General features: G+C 39.0%; 1 protein-coding gene across 1 annotated transcript in view; it reads right to left on the bottom strand.

Annotated features, from left to right (window-relative positions):
- The window catches only part of KLHL2 (kelch like family member 2), a 126,289-nt gene that overhangs the window by 23,731 nt on the left and 84,714 nt on the right, over positions 1-17,844 (bottom strand). Inside the window, exon 6 of the mRNA XM_082838949.1 lies at positions 2,470-2,579. Coding sequence (XP_082695075.1) covers positions 2,470-2,579 — 110 coding nt within the window. The remainder of the gene's footprint in view (positions 1-2,469; positions 2,580-17,844) is intronic.

The following is a 17,844-nucleotide window of genomic DNA, read 5'->3' as shown; positions in this document are numbered from 1 at the left end:
GAGGAAGGGGGGTGGGGAGGGTGAGCTACCAACCAATACCTGGCCCAGGAGCCAGACAAGCGAGTGAAGGAACCATCCTGGGTGTTCCAGAAACATAAGATGCCATGTGCAGAGGGACTGAAGCCTTGGGTATGTGGCTCCAGTAGAATAATGCCACCCGTCAAGCCAACCCAGCTGAAGCCCCAGGCACTGCAGAGCAGAGACAAGCTGTCCCTATGTGCCCTGCATGAATTCTGCCCACAGGCTGTGAGCATAACGACATGGTTGTTTTATGTCACTGCATTTTGGGGTGGTTGTTATGCAGCAGTAGAAAACCAGAACAGCCTCCGTGACATTTCTACAGTGAAGGCATTATCATAGCACTCTTCTACTGATTAGAACCCTTCAGAGGCTCTTCATCACCAGGATAAAGTCAATTTTTTAAAAAAAAATTTTATTTATTTTTGGCTGTGTTGGGCCCTCGTTGCTGTGCGCGGGCTTTCTCTAGCTGTGTTGAGTGGGGGCTACTCTTCATTGCAATGCATAGGCTTCTTGTTGTGGCTTCTCCTGTTGTGGAGCATGGGCTCTAGGTGCGCGGGCTTCAGTAGTTGCGGCACACGGGCTCAGTAGTTGTGTCACGTGGGGTCTAGAAAGCAGGCTTAGTAGTCGTGGTGCACGGGCTTAGCTGCTCTGCTGCATGTGGGATCTTCCCAAACTAGGGCTTGAATCAGTGTCCCCTGCATTGGCAGGCAGATTCCTATTCACTGTGCCACCAGGGAAGTCCAAGTCAATTTTCTTTAACATGGCTGAGATGGTATTTTATGTCATCTTCCCACCTTATCTCCTACCACTGTGCCAAATATACTGTAAACTCTAATTGTAGTGAACTAAAAGAATGCAATCATTCTTTCACACCTCTTTACACTTACATATTCTGTTCCCTCTACCCGGGCTGCCCTTCTCCTTCCACCCATCCCTGTTTCCCTGGCAAATTCATATGCACTTTTAAAAATTTGGATCATACATCTGAGCCACACTTAACTCCAATCTGTATCCAAGGAATGATTAAAGGCTCCTTCTGGACCCTCTACAGCATTCTGTGATCATTTATTACCCCACCGGTTGTCCCTCTAGTCATGAGTAAAGGATTTTATTTTGCAATCTTCTTGTATGGAGGACTCCAATGGCAGTGTCTGGTACACAGTACGCACTCAACACACATCTATTAAACATGAATAGTAGTGTCTTCCTCTCCTCTATATTTCTGGGGTGTTAAGATTATACATTTCACAACCACTTTCACATATTTTTTTATTTGGTAAATATTATAAGAAATGTGTCTTTTTGCCCCAAGCAGTATGAATATCCTTGAGGAAAAGAACAACAAAGTTTATACAACAAATCACACAAAGGAAAAACTCAAGTTTCACTTCCTCCAAACACTGCAGGTTCATAAGCTTTTGCCCACTGATTCCCACAAGCTACAAAACCTACCCAAAGAATAAAACCCACTGAGAAGCTTCTCCCTCCACCAATACAAAAGGTGCAGGTGGCTGAAAAAGGCAACCCCAACTTCGGAGAGACAGGCTACAACCAGACAAAGCAGCTGCACAGGGCTCTGGAAAGGGGGAAGGACACATGGATAGGGTGGGGTGTAAGCTGCAGGGGCCAGTCTGAAGGAAGAGGTCAGTCTGGAACTAGCTAAACTTTGCCACCTGGGTGACTTCGTCCAACTCACATGATGGTGAAATTACTTTGGTTTGTGAATATTATGTTTATTTATTTATTTATTTTTGAAGTGGCTTCTTTTTATTAATTTATTTATTTTTGGCTGCATTGGGTCTTCGTTGTTGCATGCGGCCTTTCTCTAGTTGTGTTGAGCGTGAGCGGGGGCTACTCTTTGTTGCTGTGCGCAGGCTTCTCATTGCGGTGGCTTCTCTTGTTGAGGAGCATGGGCTCTAGGCATGCAGGCTTCAGTAGTTGTGGCACACAGGCTCAGTAGTTTTGGCTCATGGGCTCTTGAGCACAGGCTCAGTAGTTGTGGCGCATGGGCTAGTTGCTCCACGGCATGTGGGATCTTCCCGGACCAGGGCATGAACCCATGTCCCCTGCATTGGCAGGTGGATTCTTAACCACTGTGCCACCAGGGAAGTCTGAGAATATTATGTTTAGATCACAATTTTCCCTGGTATCTAGCTGTGAGAAGAAACCCAGTTCCCCAAAGGCCCTTTGTTTCAGATAGTTCAATGTATGCAAGCTCTTGCTGTGGGGTCAAGCACAAAACTGGTGTCTAACCATTTAGGGACGCTCCTAAGGGTTGAGAACACAGTTATTTACCCAACCAACAAGTCAACTAGTGGAGTTTCTCAACTTCCAGATCAAAGATCACTGGCTGTCACTACACATACAGGATCACAAAGTTACAAAACAAAGTGAAAGAAAGGAAAAATACTATATCACTGTACACTGGGAAAAGAAAAATACACTTACTTTCTCTTCTGAAGAAATGGTAAGTTTGTCACTCGAGATTAAGCTGCACACTTGTTCAATGCCGAGGTTGAGAAATTCTTCACTAAGTACGACATCTGCAAAATGTTGCTCTGTTTGGAGGTCACAAAGAAAACCCATTAACGCCACATTCTATTACCATAGTTTCAAACTGCTTAAAAAAGAAGAGGGTTTTTCCTAATCTAACCTATGAAGGAGAAAACCAAGTGTACTTCCTTAAGGCAAGAACTAACAAGACAAACCCAAACAAACTCTCCTGGGGAAGTGGTCTGTACTTGAGTGACAAAGTGGAAGCACAGGCAGGAAGGTAGCCTTACTGTACACTCGGCTGAATCACTTCTGTTTTTATAAGGGGGTGTTTTAGAGTTAAACATCTATCTATTCCTTATCTGGTAATAAGACTATCAGTGTTGAAATTTGTAAAACCTTTTGATTACATAAATCAGATAAAGTACATGGTGTTATTATTCACACACTTAAATGTATTATGTAAAACATTAGAGGGCTTTAGGACATAATGGGGTAAGGAGGGGAAGCTGCTTTAATTGAAAACTAAAGACTAAACAAGGAAATCTTAAATGCTGGTCAGTCTGAATAGATAACTCTGAATTCTATGTAAGCAATTTACTTGCGGATCAAGTTACACTATTTTATACCCTCAATTCCTTTCCAGAAACCAGTGAAATTAGTAATTCTTAAAACTGAAAAAGAAACCCTTTCTTTGATTTCACAAATATACCCACTCCTCCAAAGGGGGGGGAGGGGGTACTATTAGTATAATCAATGACTTAAAAACTTAAAAAAAAAAAAGAAAACTAATCATTTACAAAGTATCCTTTCCTCCAAATCTAGCTCTCATTTTAAAGCGTGAGCTCACAAGGAAATATGGTGGTCAAATCCCAGCTCTGCCACGTGCTAGCTTGTAAAACCTTGGGAAAGTTTTGTAGTTTCTCTAACCCTTGGCTTCCTCATCTATAAAATGGGGATAATAAAAATACCTTACATAACAAGATTGCTGTGAGGATTAAATATATTAATGGCTTGTAAGCATCTAGAACTGTGTGTGGTAAAGGGTAAAGACTCAATAATTTAGCTCTTATTGTATTGTGATCCCTATATTCTAAAGTAAAAATCTGCTAGGAATTCTAGGTATTTTCTAGGTCTTTACAATTAACTATATTCTAATAGTAATTTTTTTCAAAGCCTTTTTTTTCTAAGGTGAAATAAAAGATTCATTTCAAATGTATGTTTCAACATACCATAAAAAGGGTTAGTTGGCTTCCCTTGCAGAGAACACAGAGCAAAGCAATGCCCCCAAGACTGGAGAGATGAACAGGAGAACACAGGGAGCTACAGCTGATTGAAACAGAGACTCACAAGTGGAAACCGCATGTGAATCAGTGCGAGGGTAGGAAAATCTCAGCGTGGACAACTCTGAGAGTTAAAAACTCCAGGGGGACCCAGTCATAGGGGGATCCCCTCAATATTGTGAGATTTCCTCCAGGAGCTCGACCAGGTTTCCACAGTAAATATGAGAGAAGAATCCCCTCTGGCTTCTGGTAGGGGGAGGAGAAATGAATTTCAACAATTTGAAATACCAAAGCAGTCTGTTCTTAATAAGGCCTGCCCTCAGGAGAAACTAGTTAACCAGAGCCTAACTGACCCAAGGAAGGGAAACACCCAACTCCAGCCCACTGCAGCCATCCTGTCCCACCTAGGGAGGGAGAAAGAAACCTGAGAAACATTTGTCAAGTTCACAGTCCAGAGCCATAGGCTCACTAACAAACTGAGACCTAATCATAGGAATACAGAAGGCTTCCCTCCCCATATCTCACTGCCACATCTCTAAAGGCCTGTTTACAGCAGTTCCTTTCACTGGGTACGTCATGTCTGGCTACCAAGAAAAAAATTACAAGGCATTCTAAAAGGCAAAAAACACAACTTGAAGAGACAGAGCAAGCATCCAAACCAGACATGGCAGGGATGCTGGATTTATCAAACTGGGAATTTAAAACAACTATGATAAATATGCTCAGAGCTCTAATGGATAAAGCAGACACCATGCAGGAACAGATGGGCAATGTAAACAGAGAGATGGAAAATTCTAAGAAAAAAGTAAAAAGAAATGCTAGAGATCACAAACACGATAAGAAAAATGAAGAATGTCTTTGATGGGCTGATTAGTAGACTGGACACGGCTGAGGAAGCAACCTCTGAGTTTGAGGAAAATGGTGGATACATGTCATTATACATTGTCAAAACCCACAGAATATACAACACAAGCAGTGAACCATATATACTATGGTCTTCAGTTAATAATAATGTATCAATATTGGCTCGTAATCTGTAACAAATGTACCACACTAATGCAATATGTTAATAATAGCAGAAACTGTAGGAAGAACAAGAAGAACTCTCTGCACTGCCCACTCAATTTGTCTATAAAACTACAACTGCTCTAACAAATATTACTAGTTAAAAAAGAATGCACTGATAAAGAACAACATAAATGATTAATTTGTAACTGAATAATAGTTCCTGACCTCACAAGAAGTTTACACAAAAAAATCATTTCAGAAGTTTTTATACATAAAGAAATATTTTCACTTCCAAACATAGGCCTGTAATGATTTTGCACCAAGCTTCTTTTACAGTTTTAAAATCTGAATCAAAGAAAGAGATTACTGGTCTCCCTATACTTTTCATGGGGGAAAAAATCTCTAGTGGTAACAAACACAACAGAGAGAACGTAACTTTTCTATATCATGACTGTATAAGTTACTCTAGACTCTTGCCTCATTAATCAGAAAAATGGACTTACTAAAAAACAAACCTGGTAACGTTTTAAAAATAATCAATTACTTAAATTTATAAGTAAGGGCATTAGTAAACTTTATCCAAAGTCAAGTTTGGGCTCTAAATTCATTGTGTACTCTTTATTAGTGATCAAAGGAGGTTAAGAGGGCAGGAAAAGTAGTCAACTACTACAACTGTACTGTCGACCTTCCCATATCCAGGGCTGTGAAACTCAACTGTATTCATCCTACATCATTTTATACAGGGGACTGGAGTATAGACAGATGTTGGTTCAGCGGGTCTCCTGGAACCAGTCCCCCAAGGATACACAGGGATGATGACATTGCGAAAACCATAACATAGCTGTTATTCAAACAAATGAACCTGAGGACCCTCACCAATTACAAAAAAACTAGTCTAAATGAAAAGTGGAGAAAGATGAAATGTTCAAAGGAACTTTCATTGTAGAAAGTCATATACATATTTTTAAATAGTTCCAACCCTCACTTATGTTCTACTTTCTACCTGAACAACCTCTCCTACTCAGTAAAAGCTTTAGGTATTGGCATCTAATGTTTACCCCTTCACATTAAGCTTTCTTGGAAAGGTTTTGGCAATTATGTAGAGCATCACTAAATATGGAGGGCAGTATCTGGCAACATCAGGAGTAAATTAGTTTACTGTAAGGCCTGCCTTTTCTCTATTTATATGAACAGTATGAATCTTCAAATGTTCTGCTGTATTAACTGACAGGCAATTTGGCAGGACTCTTGCTGGTTAATACACCCCAGGCACCCAGACACACCAGATGACTGGCTCAGTCACTGTAAGGCACTCTGGGGCACGAGTGATATTTTAAATGTCTTTGGTTACACAGGTTTGTCCTGTGAATAATATTCTTAATTTAATGTCACCTAACTTGAGCATTTACTGATCTTTCCCACTAAACTTGAAGATTCCACCTACCTACCTACCTACAACAATTCACATAATTTATATGGCCTGACTTCAACCCACACACCAGCAGAACTCACGGTTATCCTAGGGCCACTATCCCTGGCCCAACCCTCTCTGTTTCCAGAACAGCTTACGCTTGACACTGCCAATTGTCTGTTATTTTATATGTTCTGAAGCCTTGGTCTCCAGATCCTACTGTTTCTTATCAGTCCATGCTTGCTCTGCATGATCCTACCAACCTTAAAACTTTAACCAATTCACTCAGTATCAAACTAAAAACATTAAAAGTAGCATCCATTCTTTTTGATGTGATGGTAAATACGATTATTTCCTTAATCTCTCTTTCTGATACTTAGTGTATAGAAATGCAACAGATTTCTGTATATTAATTTTGTATCCTGATACTTTACCAAATTCATTACTGAGCTCTAATAGTTCTCGGGTAGCCTTTAGGACTTTCTATGTACAGTATCATGTCATCTGCAGACAGCGACAGTTTTGGGACTTCCCTGGTGGCGCAGTGGTTAAGAATCTGCCTCCCAATGCAGGGGACATGGGTTCGATCCCTGGTCTGAGAAGATCCCACATGCCGTGGAGCAACTAATCCTGTGGACCACAACTACTGAGCCCGTGTGCCACAACTACTGAAGCCCATGTGCCTAGAGCCCATGCTCTGCAACAAGAGAAGCCACCGCAATGAGACGCCCATGCACTGCAACCAAGAGTAGCCCCCACTTGCTGTAACTAGAGAAAGCCTGAGCGCAGCAACGAAGACCCAACGCAGCCAAAAAACACCCCACAAACAAACAGTGACAGTTTTACTTCCAGTTTGGATTCCTTTTATTTCTTTTTCTTCTCTGAATGCTGTGGCTAAGACTTCCAAAATTATGTTGAATAAAAGTGGTGAGAAGGGGGCTTTCCTGGTGGCGCAGTGGTTGGGAGTCTGCCTGCCAATGCAGGGGACACGGGTTCGGGCCCTGGTCTGGGAGGATCCCACGTGCCGCGGAGCGGCTGGGCCCATGAGCCACAATTACTGAGTCTGCGTGTCTGGAGCCTGTGCTCCGCAGAGAACAAGAGAGGCAGCGATGAAGAGTGGCCCCCGCTTGCCACAACTAGAGAAAGCCCTCGCACAGAAACGAAGACCCAACACAGCCATAAATAAATAAATTAATTTAAAAAAAAATTAAAAAAAAAAAAAAGTGGTGAGAAGGACATCCTTGTCTTGTTCCTGATCTCAGAGGGAATGCTTTCAGCTTTTCACCATTGAGTATGATGTTAGCTGTGGGTTTGTCATACTTGGGCTTTATTATGTTGAGGTATGTTCGTTCACTCTATGTCCACTTTCTGGAGTTTTTACCATAAATGGATACTGAATTTTATCAAAATCGGTTTTGGCATCTACTGAGATGATCATATGGTTTTTATTCTTCAATTTGTTAATGTGGTGTATCACACTGACTGATTTGTGGATACTGAAAAATCCTTGCATCCCTGAGACAAATCCCTTTTGATCATGGTGTATGATCCTTTAATGTATTGTTGGATTCGACTGGCTAGTATTTTGTTGAGGATTTTTGTACCTGTGTTCATCAGTGATATTGGTCTGTAATTTTCTTTTTTTGTGATATCTTTGTCTGATTTTGGTTTCAGGATGATGGTGCCCTCACAGGACGACTTTGGAAGTATTCCTTCCTCTGCAATTTTTGGAATAGTTTGAGAAGGATAGGTATTAACTCTTGTCTAAATGTTTCATAGAATTCACCTGTAAAGCCATCTGATTCTGGACTTCTGTTTTCTGGGAGTTTTAAAATTACTTATTCAATTTCATTACTTGGTCTGTTCATATCTTCTATTTCTTCCTGGTTCAGTCTTGGGAGCTTCTCTCCATTTCTCATTGAATTTTAACTTTTCCATCTTTGGAAGTGACAGGAAGGGACAATAGGTTTGGCTACTGTGCTGGTCCAGATTGCCAGCAGCAATACCATCTAGCAAACGCTTCCCCTTCAGCCCACTCCCATTTACATAGGGTATCATTCCATAGGTATAGAACTAGTGGTCTATCTCAACGACTAGGTAATACAGCTGTATTCACTGTCAAACCCAAGTTTGCCAGATGGGGTGAATGCACAGTCTATCACATTAGGCCTTTAGGAATCCTGACGTAAAAGTTTAGAAGTACAGTTAAGGTTTCTTGCTTAGGAATCACCCCTGCTTCTGGCCCCTGCAGCAACTGCAGCCCTGGTCCTGGAACCACTGAATCAGGTAGGAATAAAAGGAAGTTGAGGTGTTGTGGGGGAAACTGTATAGTCATACCAGCATCTTCTCCCACCTCCTCTTCCCCAGATTCTTCTGAAAAGTGAAGGAATCTATCTGTTGAAGACTCTCCCTTGGTCACACCCACATGGGGTATCCTTACCCCATGTTGAGTGTGAGCACACGCTTGTGAAGACGTGTAAGCCAGCCCTTCGTGCCTTTACCTCCCCCAGTTTTAGACAACAAGTTTCAGTTGCCTGTTCTAAGTCTCTATCAAAGTACTACTCCTAGGATATCTCTCCTAGGATGCCTCTTTGCTCATTGTTGGACATTATGGATTACTACTGTGGACTGAATTGTGTTCCCCCAAAATTTACATTTTGAAGACAACCCTTAATGTGGTTGTATTTGGAGATAGATCCTTCAAGGAGGTAATTAAATTTAAATGAGGTCATAAGAGAGTCCTAATCCAATAGGACTGGTGTCCTTATAAAAAGACACCAGTGGTGTGCATGCACAGAGAAAATGCCATGTGCGGACACAGTGAGAAGGTGGTCATCTATAAGCTGGGAAGAGAGGTCTCACCAGAAACCAACCTTACTGGCAGCTTGATCTTGGACTCCCAGTCTCCAGAACTATGAGGAGGTAAATTTCTGTTGTTTAAGTCACCCAGTCTGTGGTATTTTGTTACGGCAGGAAAACTTTTGGAAATTGCAAAGCACTACAGAATGTAAAGAATCTTTCATTCAATTAAAAAAAATGTTTTTAATATCTACAAAAAGAAGTAGCATCCAAAGCTATTACATTATTTTCAAAAGCATATAACATTTCTCTTTTCTTCTTTGTAACCATTGTGCTATAAGAAAAAAAAATATTTTAGTGAAAAACACTTTGGTGATTTAAGCTTCTGGCAAGTACTACTGGAAACTGAGAACAGAGGAGGAATTAATTATTACTCAGTTAATGAGATAGTTTTAATGAATGGCCAAGAGAACACATATAGCACATCTAAATAATATACTAATAAACGCTTCTCTAAGTGACATTAGAGTGTAGTTTAATCTGCTACCTTCACAATGGTCATTCTCAAACCTTATGCTGAAGATGACAGTTCCACTGTTGCCATCAAACCATCCTGCTTTTTGATTGTGGGCTAGAAATAGAACAACTGTGAGAAATACAGAGTAGTATTACCACATGGACAGGATCCACTATCAAGAGGAACCACTGCACATCTGTGCAGGTGAACAGACATGTGCATACTGAAATCGGTCTGTTAGCTACCACCTCCATTCAGTTTTATGCCTCAGAATGCTTTGGGGTAAGGAGAATGGGAAGTGGTTTGTTTTACAGTACCTATAACCAATTCTCTTGAACTAAAATAAAGCAAGTCTTGTCATTTGAATGGGAAAAAGTATAATTCTGTATCTGTTGGAGGAAAAAAACCCTGTTGTCAAACCTGTAAGGGCAAAAGGAGCTTTACAAAGTTGTTATGGGAACATATAAAATTCAAACCACATTTATAAAGGGAATCGCTAGGCCATCTCAGAAGGAAGAGCTTTGGGTGTGATGAGATCACAAATTTTAGTCAACTAATGCAAGACACTTACAATACGGCAAGGCATTTCCCCAATACATATTTAAAAAAAAAGCATGGACTCCTAACAATACCTTTAATGAATCGGTAAAATCTTGCATGTGTTTCTAAAACATTAAAATAACATGAACCTGTAATGACTGACAGTGGCAGTTCTCAATTCTACGATTCCTATATGTATATTCAAATTTCTAGGCACCAAAAGCAACTGAAAACATGTTTAGATAGAAATTTGTTCACAGGAACTCTGTAGAAAGAAAGGCAAGAAGGTTAGTGCTACCTGTCATTTTATGTGTTCTTTATACAAATCATTATTTGCCTCTCTGCTGCTTAGTTCCTGTTGTTAAATGCTCTAATATTACCACTACTGCTAATAAAAATGATATATCAACATTTCTTCCCTGGCCTCAAGCTACAAAACCATGAAGATCAAAATTAAAAACAAACAAAAAACCCCAAAACATATCCCTACTATGAAACTGTGTACTATTTCATACTGCCGGTAGGAGTATAAATTAGTACAAGCTCTATAGACATCAATATTGAAATCTCATCCTACAAATACACTTGACCAGTTACGAAATAACACGTTCCAAGTTATTCACTGTGGCATTGTTTTTAATAACTGCAAAAGAGTTAATTGGTTGGCACTGATTAAAAATGGTACAATTACACAATATTCTGCATCTATAAAAAAGAATAAGAAAGTTCATGCTATGAAGAGAGTTTCAGGAAATGTTGCCAGTTTGAGGGGAGAAAAGGTACTACCGAAGGAGTACACAGAATATTAGCTACCTTTTGTGTAAAGAAAGGGGAAGGATAACACTATAGATTCATGTACACTGGAAAAGTATAAAAGGAACTAATAAAAACACTTCCCTACAGAGGAGGGCATACCTAAGGAGGAGAGAAGTAGGACAGATGTAGAAACAAATGTTTTCAGTGGATAGCTTGGTACATATTATTGTTATATGAACCATATGAATAGATTACCTAGCCTCCCTCACCCCCACAAAACAAAAAAAACCCCAAAACTAATACTAGTAACTACATTTGTCGGGAGACGGGGGTAAGGGGGAATGACGGACAAGGGTGAAAGGGAGACTTCTTCAATATACACCTTTCAACACCCTTGTGTATATAGTCAAATGATCTTTGATAAGGATGCCAAGACCACTGAAAGAGGAAAGAACAGTCTCTTCAAAAAACAGGGTTGGGGGCTTCCCTGGTGGCACAGTGGTTGAAAGTCCGCCTGCCGATGCAGGGGACACGGGTTCATGCCATGGTCCGAGAAGATCCCACGTGCCGCGGAGCGTCTGCACCCGTGAGCCATGGCCGCTGAGCCTGCGCATCTGGAGCCTGTGCTCCGCAACGGGAGAGGCCACAGCAGTGAGAGGCCCGCGTACCACCAAAAAAAACCCAAAACCAAACAAACAAAAAAAAGGGTTGGGAAAACTGGATACCCACCTGCAAAAGAATGAGGGTGGGCTCTGATCTTATACCATACACAAAAATTAATTCAAAACGGATTAAAGACCTAAACCTAAAATCCCAAACTATAAAACTCTAAAAGAAAACAGGGGAAAAACTTCATGATGTTTGATTTGGCAATTTTTTCTTAGATATGACACCAAAAGCACAGGCAACCAAAACAAAAATAGATAAATGGGACTACATCAAACTTAAAAACTTTGTGCATCAAAGGACACAATCAACAGAGTGCAAAAGCAACTTATAGGAACTGGAGAAAAATATTTACAGATCATATATCTGATTAGGTGTTACTATCAAGAATATAAAAATAACTCCTACACCTAATAAATAGCAAAAAAACAAACAATCCGATTAACAAATGGGCAGAGAATCTGCATAGACATTTTTCCAAAGACATACAAATGGCCAAAAAAGCATACGAAAAGATGCTCTGTAACATATGTAACAGATGCATATGAAAAGATGCATCTGTAACATCACTTATCATCAGAAAATGCAAATCAAAACCACAATGAGACATCACCTGACAACTATTAGAATGGCTCATCAAAAAGACAAGAGACAAGTATTGGTGAGGATGTGGAGAAAGGGAACCCTCCTGCACTGTTGGTGGAAATACAAACTGGTGCAGCCACTATGGAAAACAGTATGGAGGTTCCTCAAAAAAACTAAAAATAAAACTACTGTATGATCCAGAAATCCCACTGCTGGTATATATTTGAAGGAAATGAAATCACTATCTTGAAGAGATATCTGTATTATCATGTTCACTGCAGCATTATTCACAATAGCCAACATATGGAAACAACCTAAGTGTCCATTAACAAATGAATGAAAAATGATACACACACACACACACACACACACACACACACACTCTCAACAGAAAAAGAAGAAAATTGGGCCATTTGTAACAACATGGATGGACCTTGAGGGCCTTATGCTAAGTGAAGTAAGTCAGATAAAGACAATATTATATGATATCACTAATATGTGAAATCTAAAACAGCCAAAGTCATAGAAACAGAGTAGACTGTGGCAGTTACCAAGGCTTGGAGGGGTTAGGTCAAAGGGGATAATCCGCCAGTAACAAGATGAATAAGTTCTGGGGATCTAACATACAGCATGGTGACTACCATCAACAATAATGCATTACACAGTTGAAAGTTTCTAGGAGAGTAAATCTTAAATGTTCTCACCACAAAAAAGTAATAGTAATTATGTTTTGTTATTCAATTGTGTGAGTTCATTATATATTTTAGATATCAATCCCTTATCAGATATATGATTTGCAAATATTTTCTCCCACTTTGTAGGCTGCTTTTTCATTTTATTTATTGTTTCTTTTGCTGTGCAGAAGCTTTTTCTTAGCTTGATGAAGTCCTACTTATTAACTTTTGCTTTTGTTGCTTGTGCTTTTGGTGTCATATCTGAAAAATCATTACCAATGTCAAGGAGCTGTTTTCATCTAGGAGTTTTATGGTTTCCGGTCTTATGTTTAAGTCTTTAATCTATTTGAGTTAATTTTAGTTAAGTGTTGTAAGACAGGGGTCCAATTTCATTCTTCTGTATGTGGTTATCCAGTTTTTCCAACACCACTTACTGAAGAGATTGTACTCCCCCCACTGAATATTCTCGACTTCCTTGCCAAATACTAGTTGGTTGTCCACAAGGGGGTTCTTACCAGGCTCCCAATTCTGTTCCATTGGTCTATGTGTCTATTTTAATGCCAGTACCCACCCTGTTTTGATTATTGTACCTTTGTAATATAGTTTTAAATCAGGAAGTGTGATGCCTTCAGCTTTGTTCTTCTCTCTCAGGACTGCTTTGGCTATTTGGGTTCTTTTGTGGTTCCACTAAAATTTCAGGATCTTTTTTCTATTTCTGTGAAAAATACCACTGAAATTTTGATAGGGATTGCATTGGATCCATAGATGGCTTTGGGTAATATGGACATTTTAACAATATTAATTCTTTCAATCCATCAATGCAGGATATCTTTCTATTTATTTGCATCTTTTTCAATTTCTTTCATCTAAGTCTTGTAGTTTTCAATGTACAGATCTTTCTCCTCCTTGGTTAAATTTACTCCTAAGTATTTTATTGTTTTTGATGCTATTGTGTATGGGGCTGTTTTATTTCTTTTTCATATATTTCATTGTTACTATATATAAATTCAACTGATTTATGTGCTGATTTTGCATCATGCAACTTTAATAAATTTGTTGATTAGTTTCAACAGGTTCTTTTTTTTTGGTGGAGATCATATCATATAAGATCCTATCTGCAAACAAACAATTTTACTCCTTCCTTTCTGACTGGGTACCTTTTATTTCTTTCTCTTGCCTGACTGCTCTGGCTAGGACTTCCACTACTATGTTGAATAGGAGTGGTAATGGTGGGCACCCCTGTCTAATATCTGATCTTAAAGGAAAAGCTTTCAACATTTTGCTTTTTGAGTATGACATTAGCTGTGGGCTTGCCATATATGGCCTCTATTATGTTACGGTATGTTCCTTCTATACACAATTTGCTGAGAGTTTTTCTCATGAAAGGATGCTATACTTTGTCAAATGGTTTTTCTGCATCTACTAAGATGATTGTATAATTTTTATCTTTCATTCTATTAAGTGGTGTACCTTACTAACTGATTTGCATATGTTGAATCCTATGCATAAACTCCACTTGATCATGGTGTATGACCCATTTAATGTGCTGTTAATGTCAGTTTGCTAATATTTGGTTGAAAATTTTTGCATCTGTATTCATCAAGGATACTGGCCTATAGTTATCTTTTCTTGTAATGTCTTTATCTGGCTTTGGTATCAGGGTAATGCTGGCCTTGTAAAATGAGTTTGAGAGTTTTGCTCCTCTTTGACATTTTGTAAGAGCTTGAGAAGGATTAGTGTTAATTCTTCTTTAAACATTTGATGGAATTCACCAGTGAAGCCAACTTGGTCCTCGACTTTGCTTTGCTGAGAAGTTTTTGATTTCTGATTCAATCTCTTTATTTGTTATTGGTCTGTTCAGATTTTCTGTTTCATGAATCAGTCTTCATAGATTGTATGTTTTTAGGAATTTATCCATTTCTTCGAGGTTATATTGGCATATAAACATCCATTAGTCTCTTACAATCCTTTGCATTTCTGTGGTATAAGGTGTAATGTCTCCTCTTTCATTATTAATTTTAATTCACTTTAACCTTCTTTTTTCCCTAGTCTAACTAAAGGTTTGTCTATTTGGTTTATCTTTTCAAAAAACCAGGCCTTAATTTCACTTACCTTTTTCTATTGTTTTTCTGGTCTCTATTTCATTTATTTCTACTCTGATCTTTGTTATTTCCTTCCTTCTGCTATCGTTGGGCTTAGTTTGTTCTTCTTTTTCTAGTTCCCTGAGATACAAAATTAGGTTGTTTGAGGTCTTTTTTCTTAATATAGGCATTTATCACTGTTAACTTCCCTCTTAGAACTGGTTTTGCAGCATCTCGTAGATTTTGGTATGGTGTGTTTTCATTTTTGTTTGTTTCAAGATATTTTTAAATTTCCTTTTTGATTTCTTTTCAGTTGTTTTCTTTTCTTTTTTTAAAATTTCTTTTTTTGACCCATTGGTTGTTCAGGACTGTGTTGTTTAATTTCCACACATTTGTGAATTTTTGAATTTCCTCCTGTTACTGATTTATAGTGTTATACCACTGTGGTCAAAAAATATACTTGGTATGATTTTAATTTTCTTAAATTTGTTAAGACTTGTTGTGTGACCTACCATATGGTCTATCCTGGAGAAGTTCTGTGTGTGCTTGAGAATAATGTGTATTCTGCTACTTTCGGATAGAATGTTCTGAATATGTCTGTTAGGTCCACTGGGTCTAAAGTACGGCTCAAGTCCAATGTTTTCTTGTTGATATTCTGTCTGGATGATTGTCCATTGTTGATTAAAGCTGGAGTATTGATGTTCCTGAAGATTATTTTATTATTGTCTATTTCTCCTTCCAGATCTTTTAGTATTTCTTAATACATTTAGGTGCTCCAATGTTGCGTGCATATATATCTATGATTGTTATATCTTCTTGATGAATTGAACCATTTATTATTATATAATGACCTTCTCTTCTCTAGTTACCATTTTTGGCTTAACATCTATTTTGTCTGACATCAGTAGAGGTACCCCTGCACTCTTTTGGTTTCCACTTGCATGGAATATCTTTTCCATCTCTTCACTTTGAGCCCATGTGTGACCTCAAAACTGAAGTGAGACACTGGTAGGCACCATATATTATTTTTTTGTTTTTTTAAATCTATCCAACCAATCTATGCCTTTTGATTCTCCAATCAAATCCATTTACATTTAGCGTGATTATTGATAGGTAAGATATTACTAATTCCAACTTACAGTTTTCTGGCTATTTTTGCAGTTCCCTTGTTCTCTTCCTCTCTCACTGTCTTCCTTAGTAAACATGATTTTCTATAGTGGTGTGCTTTGAGTCCCTTCTTTTACCTTTTGTGTATCTACTTTAGGTTTTTGCTTTGTGGTTATCATGAGGCTTACATAAAATATCTTATAGATATAACAATGTATTTTATGCTGATAACAACTTAACTTTAATCATATATAAAAACTCTACCCCTTTACTCCCCCCCCCCACCTTTTATGGGTTTTGATGTATAATGTACCTCTTTTTACATTGTAAATTCATGAACAAATTATTGTAGCTATAGTTTTTTTTAATACTCTTATCCTTCAACCTTATACCACTATTTTAGAGTATTAGAGTATTCTTAATTTGATTATACGCTTACCTTTACCAGTGTGTTGTATATTTTCATACGTTTTCATGTTATTAATAGCTGCCCTTTTATTTCAGCTTGAAGAACTCCTTTCAGCATTTCTTTTATGGCAGAACTAGTGGTGATGAACTCCCTCAGCCTTTGCGTCTGGGAAAGTCTTTATCTCTCCTTCGTTTCTGAATCACGGACTAAGAAAGGGCACTCCTGGCACTAAGCTGTGTTGCCATGTGGGAGGGGTGACACAGGTGAGGTCAAAGTGCTCCTCTCACCCTCTCCAGCGTGTCCAAACTTGTGCTGGTATTGTTGTTTTTGCTCCAATGTAATGCTGTATCATCTCCTCTGGAAACCTGGACTTCCAAGAAGGCTCTCTCATCTGTGGGGGACAGTCTGGCTCAGTGTTCTCCGGGGGCTCCCAGACTGCAGTCAAGAGGGACTGGAACCAGTTCACAGATCACTTCAGGATCTACAGCCAGTACCAAGGTCTGCCTGCCTATTGCCTAATGTACAGTGGGCAAGGCTCCTTCTGGGTTCTTTAGGGTATGATGCTGGATCCCACAGCTCCCACAAAGGTACCTTCATTTGTGGATGGATACAGGATATTTGTTGTGCAGGGAGGGAAGGCAAGAATGAGGGATGTCTTATACCCATGACCAGAAAACGTTTATAACCATGTGAAAACATCAGTGATTGAAATTTTAAAAACACAAACAGTAACAAAATATCCCCAAACTAAGCCTAACTAGTTTTTGTCCCCAGTGAGAAAGAAAAGTGTTACTATAAACAGTCAATGCATTTTATTGTCTTGACTTCTGGGAACAATCATCTGCTATCCTCTCCTACTTGGGCCACTGCTCTACCTTGCTGGCCTTTACTTGCTGGCCTCTAAAGTTCTTTAGAGCAGACCTTAATACTGAAGCCTCTACATACTGATGCACACACATCTTTATCTGTTGAAACACAGGCTCTGGCTCACTTTCCCCTCAAATTGTTCTTTGGAAGTTCTTTTCTTAAGATTAGTATTTCTTAACCCCTGTGCAGTGTTTCACCCTAAGAACACTCTCTTCTAGCTTGGATTCTGTAACACTTTTTTCTACCTTTCTAACTACTCAGTGTGTCTCTATCAGCTCCCTAAAGCTAGGTATTGCCTACAGTCCTGCCTGCCCCAAGTCCCCTTTTCATTTTCTGCTTGTTCTCCTTTAACCATTTCATCCACATTTGTGTGTCCCTAGTTACTGTCAACAGTTGACAATCCCAGAGTCAACCTCTTTCCCAAACCCCAATAACTGAATTTCCAGCTATCTGTTAGTCTCCATATGCTCTGTCTAACCGTCATAGCTATTTTAAACAAATAGATCCACCCCAACACCATTCACCTGCAACACATACAAGCAGTCCTCTAAAACTCACATTATTCATTGCCATAGGTCACTTACTTTGGCTTCTTTTGCACTCTGTGGTCTGACTTTTTAATCATCA

The sequence above is a fragment of the Leucopleurus acutus genome, assembly GCF_964270905.1.
Source record: "Leucopleurus acutus genome assembly, chromosome: 4".
NCBI classification, from domain to species: Eukaryota; Metazoa; Chordata; class Mammalia; order Artiodactyla; family Delphinidae; genus Leucopleurus; species Leucopleurus acutus.
Note: the sequence above shows the minus strand (reverse complement) of the source record. Positions and strands in the feature narration are given on the sequence as shown.